The sequence below is a fragment of the Hirundo rustica genome, chromosome 3 (assembly GCF_015227805.2).
Source record: "Hirundo rustica isolate bHirRus1 chromosome 3, bHirRus1.pri.v3, whole genome shotgun sequence".
NCBI classification, from domain to species: Eukaryota; Metazoa; Chordata; class Aves; order Passeriformes; family Hirundinidae; genus Hirundo; species Hirundo rustica.
Window position 1 is genome coordinate 1831489 of NC_053452.1, and position 23329 is coordinate 1854817.

The window sequence follows — 23329 nt, forward strand, 5'->3', positions numbered from 1 at the left end:
CCAAGAGCAGTGTGAGACAGGCGAGATCGCCTCTGTCGCAGAGATGTGCAGCTCCGAAATGGTTAAATGGGTTAAATCTTATTTATCTGAATAGAACTTGGGGGCTGTTTAGCAGAATGCTCCAGCACAAATACCTGTGGTTCGCTTTGACGTTACAATTTTTTTGTTGGTTTCTTTACTTATAAATACTTGAACTGTTAGACCTTTTACTTTTTTCTCTGAGAAAGATGTATTTGTACCAGATTAGAAAAGCTAAACTGTTTCTTTACATTGAATAATCAGCCTGTCATGACAAATCTATCTACTTCTGCATGAGTAGGTGCCAGTTTGACTAGCTTCTTTTAGGCTCACACTGGGTTTTAAGCTGGATCCGTGTGCATGACTGGCAGTGCATTTGTTGGACCAGATCTAAGGAGCCAGAGAGCGTTCAGCTCCTTTTTGCCTACAAAAGAGCAGCCAGACAACCAGCAAGAGGCCTTGGATGTAGCACAAGGTGATACTTACTTAGTCAGACATTCTTTTTTTCAAATATTTTTTTTTTTCCATTCAGTAAACTAAGAGCTTCCCAGTTTCACAATGACACAAGGAATTAAATTATCAGTGGATTGTTTTTCTACAGCCACCGTCCTTCACACAGAAATACTGTACCAAGTGAATTGTGCATTTTCCGGAACAACGTGAAATTGTTTTTTAAATGAAAAAATAAAAAAGAGAAGAAACTGCTGGCGACTTCTTTAAAAATGCCTCCTTGGTGTTTAAGGAGCTGTTTTCCATTTTACAGCCATGCCACCCCATGTTATTGTGAATTTTGGGAGCTTGTTTTGTTAAGAGGGACAGCTTTGTTAAGATATTGTTTGTGATTCTTCCGATTTTAGACTTTGGGCTACTTCTGTGTTCCTTCTTTCGTGTCTCATCGGTGTATCGGTGCCATAGCTCCTAAGCCAATAGCTGCTTAAACAGTTTGATACTTTTTGTGATATGCATTTGCGAGAAAAAATATTTTCAAGCTGCTTGCATTTTGCGGATAGGGAGGTAGCTGATGTAGACACCAGGCAGAAAATACCCAAGATGTTTCTGTCTGTCTTTGCTTACCACCTCCTACGATCTGAATAGAAATCCAAAGCCACTTTTGTTTATGCCGAGTGTTCCTTGCTCAGCAATCCATATTTTGCTCGCTACCTGTGTATTTTGAGCCGTTCTGAAACAGTGGTGGAGACCAAACATAAATGTGATCCCCAGGGTGATCAAAGATTTAATCTGACCAGATGGGACAAACTTGAGAAAGATTTTGACTTTCCACTCTGTTTTGCAACAAGAAAGGCTGATTTTTTTTTTTTTTTTTTTTTTTTCCCCCACCCGTCCTTTCTTTGTTAGCAAAGGCAGAGATCAGGCCATCCCCAGAGGAATGAGCAGGTGTGGCCATTTACAAGCATGTCTGGTTATATTATAAACCAACATAAGAAAAGTTTGAAATGGCTTGAAAAGATCTGCTAAACAGTTTTAATGTTTCATCCCAAATCCTATTTACTCAAACAAGAGATGATCAAGGTCACAGTACAACCCAGCTTGCTCCAACCTTTAAAGCCTGTGTAATTTTATTTTATTTTATTTTTTTAAATTTTTTTTTAATTTTTTACTCTGTCTTCTGACTGAATAGGTACATTTTGGTAATCCTGAATAGGTACATTTTGGTAATCCTTGCCTCTGGACAAGCACAGAAGTCTTTTTCTTTCTGAATGGCTAATAACAGAGCCGTTCTTCCTGTCTAATGATGAAAGAGGTGGCAGTCAAGTTCTTTCTCTTAGATGTACTGTGCGCTCACGGCTGCCCACGAACCATTTTGAAACCTACAGCTTCAGGAATCGCTCCCTCTCATGCAATTCTGGTTTGATTTTTCTTGCTGTGGATTATAAGAAATTTGCCGCATTTTTTTTAATTTTAGTTTTGCCCCGCCCCCCCCCAGTCTGTGGATGCGGTAAAGAATTGACTTTCTAAATGTCAAATAAATGCAGCGCACCAGGTTATATATATATATATATTTTTTATGAGAGGGCGATTCATTACCAGAATTCTGGTGTAAAGTCAGTTTGGATCCTCCCAAAATTCTACCAAAAGACGACTGAAAATCCCTGGCAAAGGTTTTGTGGCTTATTTTCTTTTCAATGTGAGAAGATTGCAAAATTTTTAGTCATTTAAGGAGATGATTTTTAAAGGATTGTTTGGGGTTTTTTTTGCCCTGAAAGACTCCCCCACTCTCAATATTTTCCCGAGTCGGGCAGCTCTCAGCTGGCTGGGTAACGATCTCTGAAACTGCCCTGCCAGTGTTTCGCGTTCGAATTCACCTTCCCAAATCCACGGCAGAATTTTTGGCCAAAGTAACGTCAGTCATTGCCGTCTGCGGCGAGTACAAACAGGACCCCCTAATGGCAGCCATTTTTATTTGTTTCTTAAGATCCAAAGGCTGCTGAAAGAACAATTGGATAAAGTTGAGGATTGGAGAAGCTTGATTTTCTTGTTCCAGTGAAATGAAACTCCCGTCCTTTTTTTTTCTTCCCCTTTCCCTTAAAAGCCGGAGTCAGCTAGGGGGTTGTAGCTGTGTCAAAGCCGTTGGGATGCCACTGCTGATCACTTTAATTACTAGGACTAAGGAGGATAAAATTAAAAGTAGCACCATTGAAGCAGTGGAAGAAAGCTTGCCGAGATGTCAGTGAACTGTGAAATACAAAAATTGCATACCAATACATTTTTATAGGAGGGAAACAAGGAATTACATTACTTATTCTTGAAGAGTTTGTCCTTAAATAGTGAAGTTTTCCTCACTGTGCATCCGCATGGCAGATCTTTAAACCATTACAAAATAGTTGGGGGGAAATAACAAAGAAAACTGTAATGTCTCTTTGGCACGTCAGATTGGTGTTAGAGGGTGGAAGATTTTACTGAGTTTTCTTTTTGACTGTACAGGGGAAAATAAGGCACTGTCTGTGTGTTTGCTTGGTCCTTTCTTGGTGCAGTGCTTCTTTTCAAATCTCCTGGGTTTGGTTTGTTGTTTTTTTTTTTAATATATATTTTTGTTCATGCCTCTGTATCTCTCTCAAGTGCTTTCCTTTCCAAATTGAAGCTTGGTATGCTGTTGAACTATTTTTCTGTACCTCAAAACTTAATCTACCTACTTTTTTCTGCTCTCAGTTTCATTGCCCCTTCTTACCAGTGTTTCTTCTGACAAGCTCAGTAACCGAGGGCTCAAATACCTGAATTGAATTTAAGCAAGAACTAGGCTGGTTTTTCCCTTATCCGCTGGTGATGATTGGCTTAATCAGCACAAACACAAGCCACCATAATCTGTGTGTGCTTGGAGATCCCCGGGATGTTAATGACTATGCTAATAATTCAGTATACAAGTTCTCTTTCAGGAGGAGGGGAGGAAAGGAGAGGGAGAAATCAGCCAGCTCAGTTTAGGGCATTTTTGTCACAAACGCGTAACTGGCCCTATTTTAAATTACACGCGCTGAAGTAGATTAAATTGTTTGACATTAAACCACGTGGGAATCCTAATTTTGTACCTTGGTTCTTAGAAGTCATTTAAGTTAAGCCCAAGAGTTCCTATATCCGAGGAATGAGGAATATTAGAGATTCGAGCAGTTTTATTTCAAGCAAAATTCAATGTAATTAATGTTACCAAATACTGTGGGTCGAAATAAAACCCTTTGCTGTGTCAGTTGGCTGGCTAGAAATTAAATTAAATTGATCTATTATAGTGCATAGGAGGAGGAGGGGGCAAGGAGGGGTGGGGGGGGGAAGCTTTCCAGTCGTCTTTCTAATGTGTACTTTACCAAATAAAATTTTGATAGAACTGTTGCCTTCTGGGAAGTTAAAGGGTGAGAAAGCAAACAAAGCCCGTGTGCCATCCCGCTGCCTCGCAGGGCCCTGGCAGAATTGTCTTTCCAGGGGAGGACATTAGGAGAAAAGTAAATCAAGGCAATCTGATAGGGAATGGGGGCTCTGTCACTCAGAGGCGAGATATTGTGCTGTGTCCATACACTTTGTTTACTGTAGGGTTTTATGAGTTGTAACCTGCCCATGCAAGCTGTTAATGAGGCTAAATCTTTCTGCTTGAGGATTGAATTACAGCACACCTCTGGGCTAATGGTTATAAACAGAAAGTCCCATTAGGGCTGCATTCTGATTCAGTCATTTGCATTTTTTTCTATTGTGCCGAGAACAATGCCGAGTAAATAGCTACAAACAAACAATTTGCATGGAAATGGATAAAATGTACCTAATTAGTATTTTGCGCTTGTTTTATTAATGATTGCTTAAACTAAATAGCACTTAGCAACAGCTCTCACCAGCCTCTGCAGGTGTGGGATGCTCAAGTTTCTGGGTTGGTGGGAAGGCTGCCAGAATGGCTCTCCAAAATTAGGCAGTTTGTTATATTCCACTTAGTTCAGGTCAACAGCCTGTGCCTGGGATTTATCCAGGTCAATATGGCAGTAATACATAAGCTTATTGGCAGGTTAGATTTAAGCCAAGCACTGACTTTGTTGCACTTTCTGATATTGAGGGGAGGGGAAAAACAGTCCTAACTTAGCAAAAAAATCCCATGCTTAAGGTGAAAACTGGAGGTGTTTCCCTTGTGCAGACTGTGGTGTCTTACAGATATGTTTAAACACAGCTTTTTATGAAGGCTTTTTTTATCATGGTGGGTTAGTCTTTTACAAAAGTCTTTTTCATGCTGCAGAACTTTGTTTATTTATGTAACTGAAATATTATCATACTTCTAAGTTATTCTAAGTTCTAGCGGGGCAACACTATCTGGCATGGTTCCAGCATGATTCCTTTAATTATTGACCAAAGCCCCACTGGTAGGATGCTTTAAAGGGATGCAAAGTCTTTTCTGCTGTGAGAGCATCTATTGTTCTTTCAGTAATTTTCACTAGGTTTTTTGGGTTTTTTAAAAAGAAAAATATCCATTGAAGTCAAAGAACATGCCTCAGATTTGATGCCACTTTGCACTTTGAAGTCAGCTTGGTGCTTGGAGTAACCAAGAGCAATATCTGGCTTCTCAGTTCAGTTCTGTGACAGAATACTACTCAAATGAGTCATTCAATTTAGTAAAACCATTTTATAGCCACGGTAAAACTTCACTCAAATCACTCATTGGGTGTGATTACTTTGAGACTGAAGTGTCTGCAAATTTTCATCAAGGTGTTCTTATGGAACATAATTTATGAAAGCTTTACATTGCAAATCATCAGGTTTCTAATGCAGTAATAATTTGGGGAATGCTTGGGGAAAAAAAAAAAAATAATCCGACGCATGGATGTCTTTAAAAATTGTGGTGTGACACCCAACTGATATCGAGCGTCCTATTTATAATGTGGGCCAAGCACCATGCTGTAAACCAGTTCCTATCATGATGATCAGATTGAGAATGAAATTGCATTTCTGTCAATTACTGAGTTGGCAACTGTTCAATATATCTTAGCAGCAAGATGAAGAGCGGCGTCGGCAGCTGAGAGAGAGAGCTCGTCAGCTAATAGCAGAAGCTCGATCTGGAGTGAAGATGTCAGAACTTCCCAGCTACACTGAAATGGCTGCAGAAAAGTTGAAAGAAAGGTCAAAGGCATCTGGAGGTGAGCTGAGGAACCTTGTGTCTTATTCCTATGGCAACCTAGAAACCAGAGGCCTTTTTGGGTATCGCTTTTATTCGCACTTCAGAGCGTTGTTGTTCGTCAGGTGGACGTATCGAAAGACCCGGCCGTAGATGCGTTTCCTAAATCTGCGTTGTGTCACTTAATTTCCAGCAGTTAAAAGAAAAGCGCACGTGTGCTTGGAAGAAAAATATGTTCTGTGGACGAGTAGCTCATGTTGACCCATTATTTACAGATTTGTCATTACCCACAATTATTTTTGGAAAATCGCTTTCAATTGTTGGTTCCCTTCAATATATATTTTTATGTGGGAACAGGGATATAATTTTGGGGGGGAAACAACATTTGAAATATTTAAGAAATGTTATTTTTTTATGAAATGTGTCCAAAATAAGAGAATTTTAAAGGTGGCCTCTGAGAGGTGGGGGAAGCAATATTTTGATTTTAACTGGCAGTCTTTTGACAGACCACTTGCTTTTACAGGTTTTGAGTTGTAATATTGCTATAATGTTATTAAACTGACTTTGCAATACCATTAAAATTCATATAACTGCCAGTGCTATGAGCTGGAGTAATGTAGTGTCACTCACATGGGTGCTGAACACACATTTCAGTGCAGGCTTCCTGCTCTTTTAATGTCTTCTACATATTCTAAGGGAAATAGTGTTTCTCAAACTAACTCGTAATCATAAGCCAAAGTGTAAGGAAAATCCAGCTTGATACTGACAGTGCACGTAGATTCAACAAAAATATTTATTTCTCTCTACTACATGTACTTTGCATGCATAAATATTTAAATGCAGTCTTATTGCACCCTAAGCCCAACATTTAACACTGAGGAGAGAGCAGTGAGTTGCACATCTCCCTTCGAGTCTGGTCTTCAGTTTTACTCTCTTTGCCCAATAAACCGAGCTTGCCAACATAACTCTCTTTTGTGACAAATAGAGAAATGATATCCTTGATGGCAGCAAGACAGGCTGAGCCAGACAACACAGGACTTGGGTATTACATAGGCCATGGTGTTCCTCATTCCTCTTCACGCCCCATCCTACACGATTTCATTGCTTCCTCCTCAGCGTCTCATCGTGCCTTGTAGTGGTTTAGGTTTGCTAATTTGAGTTTTAGCTGCTCCTGCCATACCTTCTCTCAAAGGAAGGTCTTTGTCTGGTTCTGTCCTGGGTGCTCAGCTGGGTAGCAGTGACACTGTTTTGTTGCAGTGACTCAGTTGGAGAGCTGCTGAATACCTCAGTGTGCTGCTTTCTGGGATGTGGTTGTCCTGTCCATATTTTCCTCCGTGTTTTGCCATTGCTCTTCCTGCCCTTCATGCAATTTATAAACAGTCTCGGAGGTCGCTGTGCATATATATGAAAAGAAATCTGAATTTGTAGGGGAGATTGCAGATGCACCCAGATAGTTTAGTGTTACTCAAAGAGCAGACAGTATCAGAACTGATGATAACTTATTTTTAAAGTTATCTCCACTCTACCTCTTGGGTTTTATCCAGTGCAACAATTTCCCATCTTTCTACTTTTGCATTGATTTATACTTCCTACTTTAATTTCTCTTCATTCATACAGTAGCTTGGCGAATCTGTTTGAACTTCTCTTGGACCTAAAGTTTTCATTCCCGGTCTTGTTTTATCCGTCATTGCTCTTTTCATGGCAGTGTGCATTTTATAGCATTTTCTTCTGCTTCCTCCTTCTCAAAAAGCTTTCCTTATGGCATGTAAGTCTACCACACCACTGGTATTTTCAGGTGCTACACCAAATCTCCCTTAAAGGAATTAATTCTTCTGAAATGCAGTGGTTCTGTGAAATGCCACCAACACTTTAGAGACCAAATAAATTGAAATTGCTTCTGGGTTTAGTCTTTTTCATTTTTAAATTTCCATCAAAAATTAGGATTTAATAGACAGTCTCCTTATTACTTACTCCTTATACATTTTGAATGTTTCCCCTAACTGCATTCGCATTTTTATTGTGTAGAGTCCTGTATTCCCTACACAGTACCCAAGACAAGCTTATTATCTTGTGTCTTCCAAGCTCTCTTGTCCATTATACATCATAAATCTCTTCTTCTGCATTGATTGCAATTAGTTTTTGATTTAAAAAAAGGCAACGCACAAATAATTTTACTCTCGATTCAATTATTTCAGAAAAAAAGTGACTTTTCAGCTCCGGGATTCTGGATTCTTTAAAGACTAACTTCTTCCTCACAACTGTAGGTAAAAGTGTTATCTCTTTCATTTTTTCTGCGTGCTCATTAAGAATTTCATGCCTTGGCACTGGTGCAATATTCTTTGTTAAAAGGCTTTATTTAACCAAGGGCTGAGAAACTCAAACGACTGTGGCAAGTTGAAACTTTCCTGGATAAGCAGCATCCCTGGCTATGAAATCCAGTCTTTTTCATAGGATATTTGGCATGTGAGACAGAAAATACTTCTTCCTGCCAACTGCCAGAGGGTTTGGGATGGCAGCTTCAAATTTATTAGATGTCCTACTAGCTTCAGGCCGATAAGCGGATGCCTTGAGATGGATCCAGAGACAGTATCGAGGTAGAGATCCAAATATTCACCCTTTTTCTAGCAGCGCCAGGACAAAGGAATTGACATATTATCTAGGAATTGTCCCTGAGCAGTGGAACACCCATCTGCTCTTCTGGGATTTGGGTGGTGTGTTTTCTTTGCTCTCTGGCACATCTCCATCCTTTATTTGAGCTGGCGTCGGTGCGAGGAAGTGGCTGGGACCCGGCATTGGTGAGGACGGGGCGAGTTCAAGATTTCAGGATTCTCACTTCTGAGGCAGTGATCTTCAGGGAATGTACGTGGTTGGCACAGCCTTACTCATCCTGCTTAGCCTTCAACTCATGGAATGAGTGTTAGGTCCTTAATATTTTTAGCAGGCAGTATTTGTATCTGTCGACAGTTACCGCTGTGATTTCTTGTCCTGACATCAGATTTCTCGTACACAGAACCAGTATTTCAACTCTGCATTTCTTCCATTGCCTGCCTTTGCTGCCTTGATCGCTGTGCACAGGCTCCTGTCACATCCTGCAGCCTTAAAGTGAACTCTGTACCTGGAAGTAAATAAACTAAAGATCTCAACATCCACAAGCCTGAAGGACTTGGCAGAGCCAATGCTGAAGGCTTGGAGATATCTTCCCTGAGGAGCGAGTGCTGTTTGTGTGGCTTCTCCCCGTAACGTGATCCAGCCCCCATCTATGCTTTTGCTTCCCTATGAAAATTAGCCCTTTTTCATTTAATCTAGAAATTGATGCAATCAGCTGCAAATCCTTCACATGAGGACAAGCTTAAACCAAGTCAAGAGAACATCAGTTTAACCACAGATTAGGCCTGACCTTAATCTGAGTAGTAAGATGTAAGAGCTATAAAATGCCTCTGGGTCCCTTTCCATCAATATTCTGGCGTTTTCACTTGGTTCCAAAAGATATTTATTTCTCTCTCTCCAGTCCAGACCGCAATCTATGCTGTGCAGGAGATGGTCAGTGCTGTTAAGTTGTTGACTCAGTCCTTTATCTTTTATTTTGTTCCTTTCCTCATGACATAGTAAAGGAACTTTACTGCCTTTCTAGGATTCAAATTTGCATACTTTTCAAGGGCGCAGTTCTTCAGTCCTTCAGTCATTTTCTAAATGCCTGCCCTGGTTCTAGACCAAGTGCTTTAAGTTTTTTGCACTAGCAATTTGTTCTTTTCATAAAAGATATCTGTTATCTCTTTGTCATGTTGTTCCTTTTATCATTTATAATTGCAAAATCTTGTTGTAACATGCTCCCAAAACACATTTCCCTTTTAATACACTGGGAGAACATTGAACTGGGAAAAAAACCCTAGAGTAATTTAAATCAAGGGATCTAGATTTTTAAAGATACTTGAAAATTTCTGAAATTACTTCAAATTACTGCTTTTAATTGATTTCTTTTTTAATAAAATGTAAATGTCCTGATAATCATATTCAGTCAAAGTCTGCCAACTTTAAATTAAATACCAGGTCAGGTCATTATCTGATACTAGAAACTGGTGTCTTCCACATTGCCATCTCTTTTGTTTCCTAAAACGGTGGTGTCAAAGGCAGTGCCTCTGATCTCATCTTGCTCTATTAAATTAAAGGAAATCAAATTATCTAATATAAGCATTCCCTTAGCATGCAGGACTCTTAAACCCTGTCATCTTGTTTGGATTGTTTTGACACATCTAGCACCCGGTGGGGTGACTAGTAGCCGTGAGCCGACCTTGTGAGCTGACTCCTTTGGGTGATTCCAAAAGTCATTGCCTGCTTCTAGGCTCCAGGTGGATTTGGTTTCCCAACGAGAATGTCTCTCTTTCTTCCCTTCTACCTCTTCCAAATGTCCAAATCATGCTTTCAAGTGTGCCCCTGTGAACTCCAGGGTGTGTTTGAGAGCACCATGGCCTGAGTGCCGCCGAATTTCTCCAGCACCGTCATGAGGGATTTATAGCGGTGTGCAAAGTCCAGCTCCTCATCAGAATCAGTGAAGCAGCTTTGAAGGAAATTCAACACCATCAGAATTTCTGCTGTTGTTGCTTTACCATTCTCTATTCTCTCTTCAGTCTGCTTTTTATCCCTTTATTTTTTGTCCTTTTTTCCACTTCATGAAGATCATGCAGTGTCACTCTGCTTTGTTCACTTAGTCTGCCCTTCCTGAAACAACAGGAGCTCAGATCCCAGGATCAACTGTGTGAGTTTAACTGGAAACAGAAGGGGTGTCTCAGAGAATTGGGAGTGTTTCTGCCCACCCCCTTCCACACCTGAAGCACTGTCAGGTCCCAGCTCTGGTTGCAGATCTTGGGTTGGCTGCAAGGAGATGTTCTTCTCCATCACTCTGTCGGGGTCAGCTTGGAAGGAAGCTGAGTCTTCCAGAGACCAAGGAGAAGTCTCTTCTGGAGACCAAGGAGAAGACATGGAGAGGAGCCCAGGGGAGTCATGGTGCTCAGCTGGAGCACAGGGGTCCTGCTGCACAGGCTCCATCACACACACAACCAGTGTTGGATAAGACACTGACGTGGGAGCTTCTTTGTTCCTGTCTGTAGCAGCAAGAGCCTTGCCCTGGATCAGCAGAGGTCTGTGGAAGATGTTGGTTAGTTACAGGGGAATTGAGCGAGCAGCTGGTTAGAAAAAAGTCGTAGACCTAAAAAAATCAACATGCTCCTAAAATGGGAATTCTGGGTGCTGTGGAGATAAAGGGATGAAGTAAAGATACAGTTGTGTGATCTTTGTGACAGCTGTGTGGGCCTGAAGTGCAAGCTTCAGGGCTGGGAATGAAATTGAGTGTGTTTCCAAGACATGAGTGATCAGCACCAATCCTGGTCCAAACCTCTGGGATTCAGAATTACGGCATCATGTACTATATTTAGGATCCTTTTTGTTTACATGATGTTTGAATATACTCGTGTCCTGTATTTATAATTTGTATTTTTTTCCCTGTCTTAGCTATTTTAAAGTTCCTTTAGTTACTCTGTCTTGTTTCTTCAGACGCACTTTAGCCTACTCCTTTTTATCATTTTTACACACGTGCATGCATACATAGGAAAAAAATGTTAGTGTAAGCCTGAACAAGTTAGATAGCATTTGATATGAGATCTAAAAGTGAGTAAACACAACACATCTACTTACTTTGAAATCACTAATCTAGCTTTTATGGACTTGAATTTCATTATATATTTGTATTGAAAATGTGAGTCAGGATTTTTTCTGGGATCTGCTTCACAATTCTGAACTTGCTGTTTGATCTTCTTCAGGTTACTTACTCTTTCTGTGCCATAATTTACCTACATCATCATCATAATTGTAATTATAATAATCACCTACTTCATAAAACATTATGGGGCTCATTTATGAGTGATATTCATAAGCTGCTCTGAGAAACTTGGTAGAAAGATCCCATAAAAAATATAATTACAATTATTATTTTATTTAAAATGTGTGTAGCTTACAAACAATGCTGATGAAAAGCAGTGCAGTAAAGCACTTTTAACTTGTTCATCAATGACTTGGATGAAGGGGCAGATGCCTGCTCAGCGAGTTCACTGGTGACACGAGGCTGGGAGCAGTGCCCCGTACCCCAGGGTGCTGTGAGCCCCTCAGAGGGACCTGGACAGGCTGAGAGATGGGCAGGAAGAACCTCCTGAAGTTCAGCAAGGGCAAGGTCAGGCTCCTGCACCTGGGGAGGAACAACCCCAGGCACCAGCACAGACTGGGGGTGCCCCGCTGGGCAGCAGCTCTGCAGAGAAGGACCTGGGGGTGCTGGGGACAAGAGGGACAAAGGGATCCTGGGCTGCATCAGGAACTGCGCTGCCAGCAGGTCAGGGAGGTGATCCTGCCCCTCTGCCCAGCCCTGCTGAGGCCGGTCTGGAGTGCTGTGTCCAGTTCTGGGGTCCTCAGGACAAGAGAGACAGGGAGCTCCTGGAGCGGCTCCAGCGCAGGGTGACCGACGACGGTGGAGGGACCGGAGCACCTCAGCTCCGGGGAAAGGCTGAGGGAGCTGGGCCCGTTCGTCCTGGAGAAGAGACCCCGAGAGGGAACCTCAGCAATGTCCGGCAGTGTCTGCAGGGAGGGGTCACAGCATGGACCAGGCTCCGTCGGCGGTGCCGGGCGACGGCACCAGAGGCAACGAGCGGGAGCTGAGGCTCAGGAAGTTCCACATGAACGTGAGGAAAAAACTTCTTCCCTGAGCAGTGCCGAGCACCGGGAATGCTCAGAGAGGCTGTGGAGGCTCCCTCACAGGGGATAGAGTCAAGAACTACCTGGATGAAATCCTGTGCCATGAGCTCTGCCATGACCCCGCCTCAGCAGGGAGCTCGCACCAGATGACCCCAGTGTGATCCCTTCCAGCCTGGCCCATCCTGTGGTTTGGGAAAGCAGCAGTCCATGAGTGTGCTCTTACTGAGCGCGCTGTTCCAGGTGGTAGTGTTCCTCCTTGTACCAGAAGGAGACTTTAAAATCTAGGCAAGGTACAGTGATCACTGCCCTGGGATGTACTGTGCAAGGTGAGGAGCAGCAAGTCTCACCTAACTGGGAACTCAGGACCTGGAGCCTTTCTCAGGAGACAGGAGCTCAAGGTCCTGCTGCTGCCCAGACCCATCTGAACCTGCCACATGGCAGCTTTGGCACCCGTTCTGCGATATGGAGAGCTGGCAGCCTGGGGGAAACCATTTTGACTCAAGCTACCCGGAAATCCAGCCACTGCTGAGGCCAGACTCTGCCTTTGTTGGAGCAGGAGTTTCCAGAAGAGACCCCCAGATGTTTAACAAATTACCTCAGTTTAAAGATAAATCCAGAAGTGGACAGACTGGAGTCTCTTTCCATACTTACCTCATTATTTGTATTTTTATCATAACTCAGCTCGTTCTCTAAAGCATTCTTTTTTTTTTTTGATTGATGTGTTGCATGTACATATGAAAATACTAACCTTAATGCTGTGTGTTCCTACAGATGAGGATGAGGAGGATGATAATATTGAGATAGATACTAATGAGGAGGCTCCTGAATGCTCTGTTACTGGAGGTGGAGATGAACTTACTAACCTAGAAAATGACCTTGATTCAACGGGTAATTTAAATAATGGCTATTCTGTGTATTTTGCATGACTAACACTCCATCGTCATATAAATACTGATGTGCTGCTTGTCTCTCTGTCAGCTTTATTCCCGTGTGCCTTCTCAGGTCTCTTAAACCCTAACGTTTAATATCCTGCATTCCTGTTCAGTTAAAATTCGAAATCAACGAAATCGTTATCTCCAACAATGTCAGACTGAAATGTCTCCTGCTCTTTTGATGGGGGAAGGGGATCCAGAGCCACACTGGTAAAGCAGAGCCACCTGAAAGCGCCCTGCCTGGCTTGTGCCAGCTAGGCAGAGGGATGGGCAATGGTGTGGGTGACTGCAGCTGCCACTCTGCACTGCCACCTGCTCAGGGAAGAGGAGCAAACGCGGGTTTTTGTGTGTTTATAGACCTGCTGTCTCTCTGGTTCCTTCCTGAGGAGCAGTTCTCGTGTTTACACCTTGTTGGCCCAGTGGGGGCATGGAGGTATAAATATGGGCAGGAGCAGTTCTGTTTACTTAGCAGCGTTCAGATTACAGGGGGTTTGTAAACACGTGAACTCACAGGAGTTTTATTCCCCCACTTTCAAAACTCTTCGAGCCCAGCTGGAGTTTAGATGATAAATGTGGTGCTAAATATCTTGGAATCTTCCACTTAGCTCGGGTCTGTGTCTTGAAACAGTCAGTACCAAGAGAGAATATCTTCAGCATCCTCTGGGTTGATTCTGCCTGTGCCAGCTAGACCCAAATGTGTAGTCCATGATAAATTAAATCAGAACTTTTATTTAGTGCTTTTTTTCTTTGTAAATTAAACCAACGGTCATGTGCATATAGCACTTCCTAGTCTTGCTTGTGTGCAAAAGATTTGAGTCATGTCCTTTATTTTTTTTCTATTTGAGGATTTCCAGATACATAAGAAAATAATTTTTGTGTTTCCAACGCTTGAATTTAGCTTACTTAAATCAGAATCCTCTCAAATAATTTTCCAATAAGAACTGGTTAATTTTAGGAAGAATAGGAACTGAATAAATGAATATTGCTGTCCCATTGCCCCAGTGACTTAGCAACATTTATTTCTGTGGGCCTTTTTTTCTGAGAGGGATACAAACCCACTGCCCAGTGCTCTGTGTCACCGTGGCAAGACATTCCGAAAAAATCCTGGGATGTGATTTTGCAGTTCAGTCTGCACAGTAGCCAGATGTACAGACAAGTGAGAAAGAAGATGGGCAGTAATACAGAAAGCAGTCTAGTGCTGTGGTGGAAATCAGACTGTGGATTTTGGTTTAAATCTGCCAGTTCATACCAAGTTCTACTAAAGGCTGAATCTCCTAGGAACACCTAAAAGTACAGCTCTTAAGGGACATTTCACGTTTGGGATCATTATGGACCATCTTAATTAGTCCCCTGCTGAATCTTAGCCCCTCCCATCTCCTTCAAGAAGAGAAAACTTCATTTTTACTCTTTCTGGGTTTTAACTATCGCTTCTGCCCGCATTTGTCAGTACTTCTACGTGTTGTGAACCTCTTATATCACAGTTATTACCCGGTGTTTATGTATAAACCCACGAGAACGTGCATGTACTTACATGTGAGCCTCAACTAAGGACTCCCTGACTGGGTGTGCCAGAGGAAAGGGAAACTATCCTTCTTCATAACCCAGCCCAGCCCATTGCTGCTGGAGACAGGCAGCGTTTGCCTGCCCACCTGCCAAAAATGTTGTGGCTAAATACGCATCGGAGCTCTCCAAACCTTGGAAGGGGCTGTGTGGCTAAGCAGCCATGACTCCAATTCCCACACCAGCTAGAATCACCAGCCTGCACCGAAAAGCTCAGGCTGTGCACGTGGGAAAACGCGGGAGCTGCTCTTTCCTCTCTGCCTGTGAGCCGAGGCCGGGGTGTGAGCGCATCCCATGCGCGGGTGATGCTCCGGTGCAGGGCGATTCCTCACGTGGGGCTGCGTGTGGAGTGTGTGTCTGGGGGCTTCTGTGCCAGTGTGTTCCTCTGCTTCCCTGCCCAGGGACAGCTGCAGGGTCCTGTGCTGCAGCTCGTTATTAACACCTTCCTCCTCCTTATGTGCGTGTAGGTGTGTGACAAATCACACAGTCAACCCTCATGTACAGAATGGGCAGTAGTGGGAGGCAGAGTTCTCAGCTGCTATTTCTTTGGGCTCTGATCCAGGTCGCTGGAATTGATTAAAAAATCTGGGGGCTTCGGCAGACTTTCGAGTCTGTGCCTCCGATGCAGTCCTGAAGCGTTTTATGACTCCCAGTTCCAACGTATCCTGTGACTCATAGTAAATTATTACTAGAAAGTAGGCTTTTTGGATACTGAAATTTTATGAGAAGCTGTGCCAAGAAGCCTTAGGATGAGTTAGCAGTTCATAAACTTGAGGGGTTATCAGTATGTAAATTGTATGATAAATTGTCATCTTTAAATAAATGGCATTTTAAGTGTGTTTCTATACCAAAGTATAGGTGTGTACCTACCCATTGGGAGTGACTTTAAACATTATCTACTTTCTGTGTTTTTCATCTGCTGTCTGCAAGCGTGTTTACTTGTTCAGCTGAGTGTCATATGTTTACTTGTTCAGCTGAGTGTCATATATGTTTTTCAAGAAAAAAAAAATCTATGTATGTTACACAAACCTGCACCGATCCCAAACACAAAAACAACTCCTAATTTTTTTTTAAAGTCCAAAATGATAGCAAAGTAAATTAAATCTACCTTTTAAATTGCTACATTGTTGTAGCGAGTCTGCATTGAAATGCATCTCACTCTGTTGTATGTGGTATTTGCATATTTAGCAGAACAAAACAGTAAGTTGATGGATTTGAAGCTGAAGAAGCTCCTAGAAGCTCAGCCACAGGTGGCAAATTCACTCTCCAGTGCTGCTCAGAAAACTGTAACAGATAGCTCAGAGCAAGACATTAAGGTAAGTTTTGCTTAATGCTTTTGTTTTCCTACCTGTGCGTTATGATCGAGGGTTTGTATTTTGTGAGGAGGAAAATAATTTCTTTCCAGATCTTTTGGAGTCAGAAACACAGAAAATCTTTGTGGCAGTGCACTTACATGGTTTGCAATGCGCTGGTTTTTTTCCTATTGATTGGTCAACACATTTTCCTTTTTTTTTTTTTTTTTTTTTAATCTTAATGCTTGTCATTGGCAGAACACTAGCAGATGCAAGGAGCTCTCTCAGTTCTGCCTGCTCGGGCTGTTAGTGATATCAGAAATGCAGCCCGGGCTCCATCCTGCTGCTGGTGCAATCAGCAGCCAGACTACCTGACTTGACTGGGAGTGAGGCTGGACTCTCAGAGATTTGCTTCCCTCCCAGCCCTGCTCCTCTGTTTTTCCTACATTAAAATTAGGCTGTGGTACACTTTTAAAGGCTTACATACTTTGGGTGCTCGATGAGTGCTTCTGAGAAAAAAAACAGACTCGAGCATGTGGTGTATGTGGGCATTTTGCCTATTCTTAATGTTCACCACTTCAGCATAAAGTGCCCACCAATCAATTTTTCATTTCATTTTCTTAATTAGACCCCTTGTGTTCTCACTATTCTATTTTTTTTAAAAAAAAATAGACCCTGTATGTCATTAATATCCCTATGGCTCTGGGGCACTTCCAGTTGGGTATAACTTTTCACCCACCTGCAGTCTGTGGGGAGAGCACTGCTGACTGAAAGGATTTCCTTCCCCAGATACAGAGATGCTTTGAAGTCCCAAAACAATGACTTTCATTGCTTTTCCCTTACACTGTCGGTTCCTATAAATTGGTGATGAAAGTGTGTGGCAGCAGCAGAGGACTTTCGGTCTCTATCTTTGAACAAAAGGAAGCCTGGATCAAGTCTGATTTTTGCGTTCAATTTAGCTTTCTGCAGTGGATTTAATGCAAAATGAAGCTGGCCCAAGAATAATACAATGGATTGAAAAGGCTAACTGAATTAGTGGGCTTAGAGGAATACATTTGTAAAGTGGCAGAAGTCCCCAGTCATAAAAAGGTTTCTTAAAATGGGATTTACTAGCTAATCACACTGATATTTTAGCATGTTGCCAGGCCTAAAAAATTAGCCGTGTTTGTTTATTTTGGTAAAGACTCTGGTTTAGGCTGTCAGATGGTTATTACACTAATAACAGGAAACCACCTTTTATTTAACCAAAATCTTCTAACCACCTGCTTAGTGCAGCTGAAAAGTCATCCGGAGGTATAAGCAACACTTGTTTAAGCCTTAATTCTGTGAAATGACACACAGGCCGCCTCTTAGGGTAATTTGGTATCACCTAACCTGGGGAAAAAAAAATAAAAAATGGCATTTCTCTTTCATGAAAAGCATTTGTGAAGGAGTTGATTGTTTTTAAGGTGCTCCCACAAAAAGGTGCAACTTAACAGTTTGTCTCTGCGTGCGTCTTTTCTAAGGAGGACTTGAAAGGCGGCGTTATAAGCAATATATGGTGTCCATCTGTTCTCGTGGAGCTCTTGGCATTGAGGTGGATTTGTTTTTTAATAAAATGCAGTTTACAGGTTTCTAAATGAGGCATTCTGTGTTTGTGGAAAAGGATAAACTGTTACCTTCCCTTGGGGATTGTGTATCCCCGGCCTCCTTGAGGCGAGAGAATAGGCGTTGGAGAACTCCCTCATTACCGATTGTCTCAATGCAGAGGAAGGGCAAAGTCTTGGTAGCTTTTGATAACCAGTTTCAGCATTCAGCAGGCTTAGCTATTAGTCATGCATCTTAGCCTTTCCCTATTTACTTTCAAAACACTTAATAAAAATAATAAAAGATTAGGTATAAAATGAAATATTTGTTTGGTACACAGCACCTCGGTATCTGCAGCTTCCACACACCGCAGTGGTTCAGTCTTCTGGGATATTTCGTGTTGATAGAATCATTTGAATTTGTTACCAGTATTAACATAGGAAGCCCTGGAAAAGATAATTGTAGTTTCCTTAGCTGTAAAGGGCTTACTTACAAATCTGGCTTTGGAAAGTTATAGCTGATGAAATGCAGTTCAGTGGGGTAGCATTATAATCCTACCTTTTAGACTTCATCCAGCATTAGTGGTTTATCTCAATGGGCATAAAATTAGAAACTAGTTCTTCTTGTCATACAAGTCTATGGGACTACAGAGAATGACAGATTTCCGCACGGGGCAGGGAGAGAGGCTAAAGGCAGCACGCTTTAAAATGATACGGATCGTGTTGAGGGGCAGAGACGCCACGACTTGGCAGCGGCACACGCGGGGCTTGGCGCAGCAAAGGTGCAAAGGAGCGATTTTTTTGTTGCTGTTTCAAATCGGCATGGCTGGCAAACGCCGGCCACAATGAAGAGCTCTGCTTGGTGAAGAAGTAGAGAGTCCTGTAGGAGGGTGCCCGCAGAGCAGAAAGCCGGTCGTTGCCACCACATATTAAACCAGGGAAAAAAAAAAAAAAAAAAGTTAATCACCCTTCTACTTTTTTTTCCCCTCCCGCAGCTGATACTTCCATCCAATATAAACCACGGCCCGAGCTGTGAAATCCGCTCGGTAAAAAGCTGTGTCCTGTCCCCTCACAAAAACTGTACCTTTCAAAATTAATGTCTTCCCGCTTGTAAACAAAAGCAACTGTTGTGTGTCTGTTTTTTTTGGTTTTTTTTTTCCCCCCCCCAGCAGAATGGAACAGAGGAACATCGTGCTGAGCGATCACAAAGAGCAGCAGAACGGTTTAGAAATCCCGTTGTGTTCAGCAAGGACTCGACCGTCAGGAAAACTCAGCTCCAGTCTTTCAGTCAATTCGTGGAGAGCAGACCAGGTAGGAGAAAATACAAAACCTGTTTTCCCATCTTATGATTTAATAATATTTAACAATAAATATATGAAAACCCGATAATGTAAGTCCACGTTTCAATACATAAATATCAAGCTTTATAATAATTTTACATGTCTTTTCCCTTTTTTCAAGAGATGAAAAGGCAGAGATCAATACAGGAAGATACAAAGAGAGGAAATGAGGAGAAGGCTGCGATAGCTGAGACTCAGAGGAAGCCATCAGAAGATGAAGTGCTTAATGTATATTAATTTTTTGTCTGGTTTCATGATTGCTGATAATTCCAAACTGTATGTGGAAATAGTGCCTTTATTTGTTAAAATGAGATGTTAGGGTTTTTTAGATGTCAATCTCCAGTGCATTCAAAGCAGAGTGAGAGGGGTGCACTGTTGAATTAGTCTGCAGTGTGGTGATAATTGTCAGATAAAAAAAATGAATTTTTCAGAGTTCCACAGCCCCAGCTTCCTTGAGACATTTCCATCAGGGCACTTCCCATAAAGAGATTCCAGTATTGATCTACCGGGAGGATTTTAATTATTACAATAGCAGATACCGCAGAGCTGCAGTTAGAGGGAAGAGTCACATGAGACCTGCTAGAATTTCTCAGCCAACCCATTTTGTTGGCTTGGGTTAATGGGTGTTCAACCTTTCCATTATCCAGATCAGCCGTGAATTACTAGCTGAATGATGTTTGCATTAATATAATATATATGGTAATTTCTTCACTTAATTAACGGGGAGGTTCAGCTCAGTAGGGGTATGGGCTGATCATGTGTAAAATTGATTTGTGAGGGAAATATTTGATAGACCGCAGGGAGAAAGCTGGTTTTGATGGACAGCTGCGGGACAGGAGCAGGAAGAACCAAGTTTTAACCTGAATTTTTTTTTTTTTTTGTCTGAAAGCGCAACACAGCCTCTGAGGGCGGTTGTTTGTGGCTCTCCACAGTTTATCTGAACACATTTGTCGTTTTTGCTGAGGCAATCTGGAGCTGAGTAGCAATTTTGTACCGCTGTCATATCTACACCAAAACATGGAAGTTTTTACCAGCCCGAGTTATTTTTAGCCCAGTTGTACTTTTGCAGAGCTGAAAAGGTCTGGCACAGCGAGTTCACATTATATATGCAGATGATACACATGAACTCTTGGGATATTACAGCCTGACACAGCATTTCTTTTCATCTTCTAATAGCAATTGTTAACAATTATACATGCTGACATTAGGGAAGTTTTCATACTATTTTCAATTCATTATAGTTGATGAAAGGCAATATATTGCACATCACTTCAACTCCCCAGACTGATTTTTTTTTTTTCTTTCTTCAGGGTCTGCTCTCAGGGAGTTTTGGTTTTGTTGTTACTGTTTTTCTGGCTATACAACAGGTAGAAAAGGGTTTTCCATTAGGGATGCTACTGTTGGCTATTGTGTAGGAAGAGAGGGACCAAATTAATGTCCTTAAATTTGGATACCCCGAATTTCAAAGTTCTATGCTTGTTACTGGTCCTGGGAGCTCAGCTATGCTGTGAACTTTCCCTTTGAACATGTCTTTATTTGAAATAATATGCTGATGTGTTTATTATGCCTGCTGCCTGAATATGAAGCTGAATTGATTATTTCAGAGACATTTAGAGAAAAACAATTGAAAATGTTCAGTGGAAGTATCTGAGGCCCTTATGCAGCAACAAGTTAGCCTCCAGTAGGGAAAAGTGTCAAAAAAAAAAAAAAAAAAAGACTGTATATTTTTCCGTTCACAAAGGACAGTGGCTTTTGTTTCACCTTTTACAGGGTGCAGATGAAACAAGAAATAATTCTGTCAGGTTCGTTGGGTTTTGTTTTGTTTTTTACCTATTTAAAACATTCACCCAGGCTCTGGGTCAGGCGTAGGAGGAAAAAAAGTGCACGGAAGGTTACTTGGAAGGAGTAACATGTTTTTCCTCACTTATGCAAAAACATGCTTCAGGAATGACATTTCAGCATCGTGTACAGCCCCAACACTGTGTGAAAGTTGTTGAGCCACACGAGAACAAGTCGGAGGTACCGAAAAACGGCTTTGGGAAACCTTGGAGATCTGTGTGGTGGTGTGCAGGGCAGTGCTGAGGAGTTACGGGGTACAAGAGGCAAACTTGGCTTGTTAGAGTGTTCCCACATCATTCTTGGTGAGCTTCAGGGGGATTTATCAACGTGGCGTCCCTGGGCTTCCTCCCGGCCCGGGTGTGATCGGCGCAGGGGCAGGACAGCTCGGCTTAGTCCCTGCGCACCTGAGTGCCTGCCCAGGGCCTTGGCGCCACTTTCCAGGATAAGAGTGATGTTTTTCAGGATAAAAGTGGTTAATTCGTGGTGTTTTTACAGCTCACCCTGTAGGCAGGCCAGTTCCTTCAGTCAGAGAAACTCAGAGGGGCAGGATGGTCCAGGCTGCGAGCCCTCATTGCTACAGTTGGCTCAGAGGAGCTGAACAAACCTGGGATCTTGTTTGGGGTTTGGTTTTAATCTTAAAAGCCCACTTCTTAATTGTCATCAGACACTCCTGTGCTAGTTTTTCTAGCCCCGAAAGCTAACGTTTTAAAGCTGAACCAGACCTAAACGGAGTAGAAACGGCACGTTAAATAGCGCTTTATTTGTGTTACCTTTCTTTTCGTGGCGCTTTGTTACAGCAGCTTTTATGCACTTAGAAATAAATGACAGGAATTTCAAAATAACTGCCAGCTAGTAAAAAACTGCAAAATCAAATGTTCCCTGAAGAGAAAGGAAGGGAAAAAAAAAAAAAAAAAAAAAAAAAAAAGAAGGGTATTTTAATAAACAAATAAGGACATTTGGCAAAATAGTCAAGTTTATGAAATGTGTTAGCTTTTTGGTAGCGAGCATGATATTTGGTTGTTTAGGTAAGTGCCTTACTAAGTGTTTGTGGAAAGGAAAAATGCAACTTACAAGTGATGTGGTTTTTTTTTTTTCTTCTTGTTTGTTCTCTTTAACAGAAAGGGTTCAAAGACACCAGTCAGTATGTTGTAGGAGAATTGGCAGCACTAGAGAATGAGCAAAAGCAAATTGACACCCGTGCCGCGCTGGTGGAGAAGCGCCTCCGCTATCTCATGGACACAGGTACGGTGCCCAATTACACTGTAAACAGTTTTGGCAAATTGAGCGTTCACAAACTCTTATAGAGTTTTGGAAGTGTGAATCTTTGAAGCCTGAATGTTCAGCAAAACTGCCTTGAAAATAAAAAGGCTGCGATTTGCAGCCACCTCTCTGGGCCCTGGTGATAAGAGTGCCTTCATGGGAAGTGATAACTTGCCCTGATACCGTGTGAGCCAGCACTATTGAACAGTGTGCTCATCCATGCAGAGTTGGAATACACATCTGTGCCTCATTGATATGCCACTGCTTAAAAAAAAAAAAAAAAAAAAAAAAAAGAAAGGGGGGGGTGTGGAAAAAAGGGAAAAAAAGTAAGATCTTCACTGTTCTACTGATTCAGTGGAAAAAAAAAAAAAAATTTGGCCAGCTAAAGCCATGTACTGCATGAAACAGCACAGTGCATGGAAGAAGGCTCCATTGACTAGATCACTGAAATTTAAGAATACTATCTGGTTACTGATGCTCCACAATTTTTTTATTTGTTTATTTTCAGGAGGATGGGTTTTAAAAGTCTGTAACGCTTGGTGTGGTAGGTGCCACTGAAGGGATTAAAATATATGGGCAATTTTTTGTTTAAAGCATAATGGTTGTGACTTGACCGATGAACTTTGGATGGGTATTGAGTGCTGGTGGTCATCAGAGATGGAGAGGTTAAACCACAGCAATTGGAAACAAAAGATGCTTTCGTGTTTCAAAAATAAATAGTGTTGTAGGTTCTAAAAAATGTTCTTCCTGTCCAGGGGAAAAAAGTTTGTTGGTCCAGATTACTTGGTGGGTAAATTGTCTTTGTAACTTATATGGATATCTGATGTTATAAACTTGAAGCCCACCTTTAAATGAAATAATAGGTTTTTAAAGTCGATTTGAATCCAGCATTATGTTTTGAAATACAGATGAATTGACTTTAACTAAAGTTCAATGCTTTGAAATGAGCCTGCCACTTGTATCCAAATATTAGGGTGTTTTTTCAAGGTATTTACTTTCTCACATGCCGGGGTTGTTCGATATTCTAAACTGATTTTACAAAAACATATAAATCAGAAGCTATTTCCATGCTGAGTGGATGTTTGTTTTGTAAGACTTTTACCTATTATGGTCTTTTGAGGAACTTTTTCAAATGCATTACATCCTCATCTTTAGTTATTTAGCTAGAAAAAATGTGTGTGTATTATCCTGCACT

At 41.7% G+C, this 23329-nt stretch overlaps 1 protein-coding gene across 13 annotated transcripts in view; it reads left to right on the forward strand.

Annotated features, from left to right (window-relative positions):
• The window catches only part of EHBP1 (EH domain binding protein 1), a 204312-nt gene that overhangs the window by 145674 nt on the left and 35309 nt on the right, over positions 1-23329 (forward strand). For 3 of the 13 annotated variants that reach the window (XM_040058768.2, XM_040058777.1, XM_040058773.1), the window contains 6 exons: positions 5486-5633; positions 13118-13234; positions 16027-16154; positions 18865-19006; positions 19157-19263; positions 21993-22116. In XM_040058768.2, the coding sequence (XP_039914702.1) occupies positions 5486-5633; positions 13118-13234; positions 16027-16154; positions 18865-19006; positions 19157-19263; positions 21993-22116 (766 nt within the window). The remainder of the gene's footprint in view (positions 1-5485; positions 5634-13117; positions 13235-16026; positions 16155-18864; positions 19007-19156; positions 19264-21992; positions 22117-23329) is intronic. The other 10 variants (XM_040058771.2, XM_040058781.1, XM_040058776.2 and 7 more) reach the window with 8 other exon arrangements.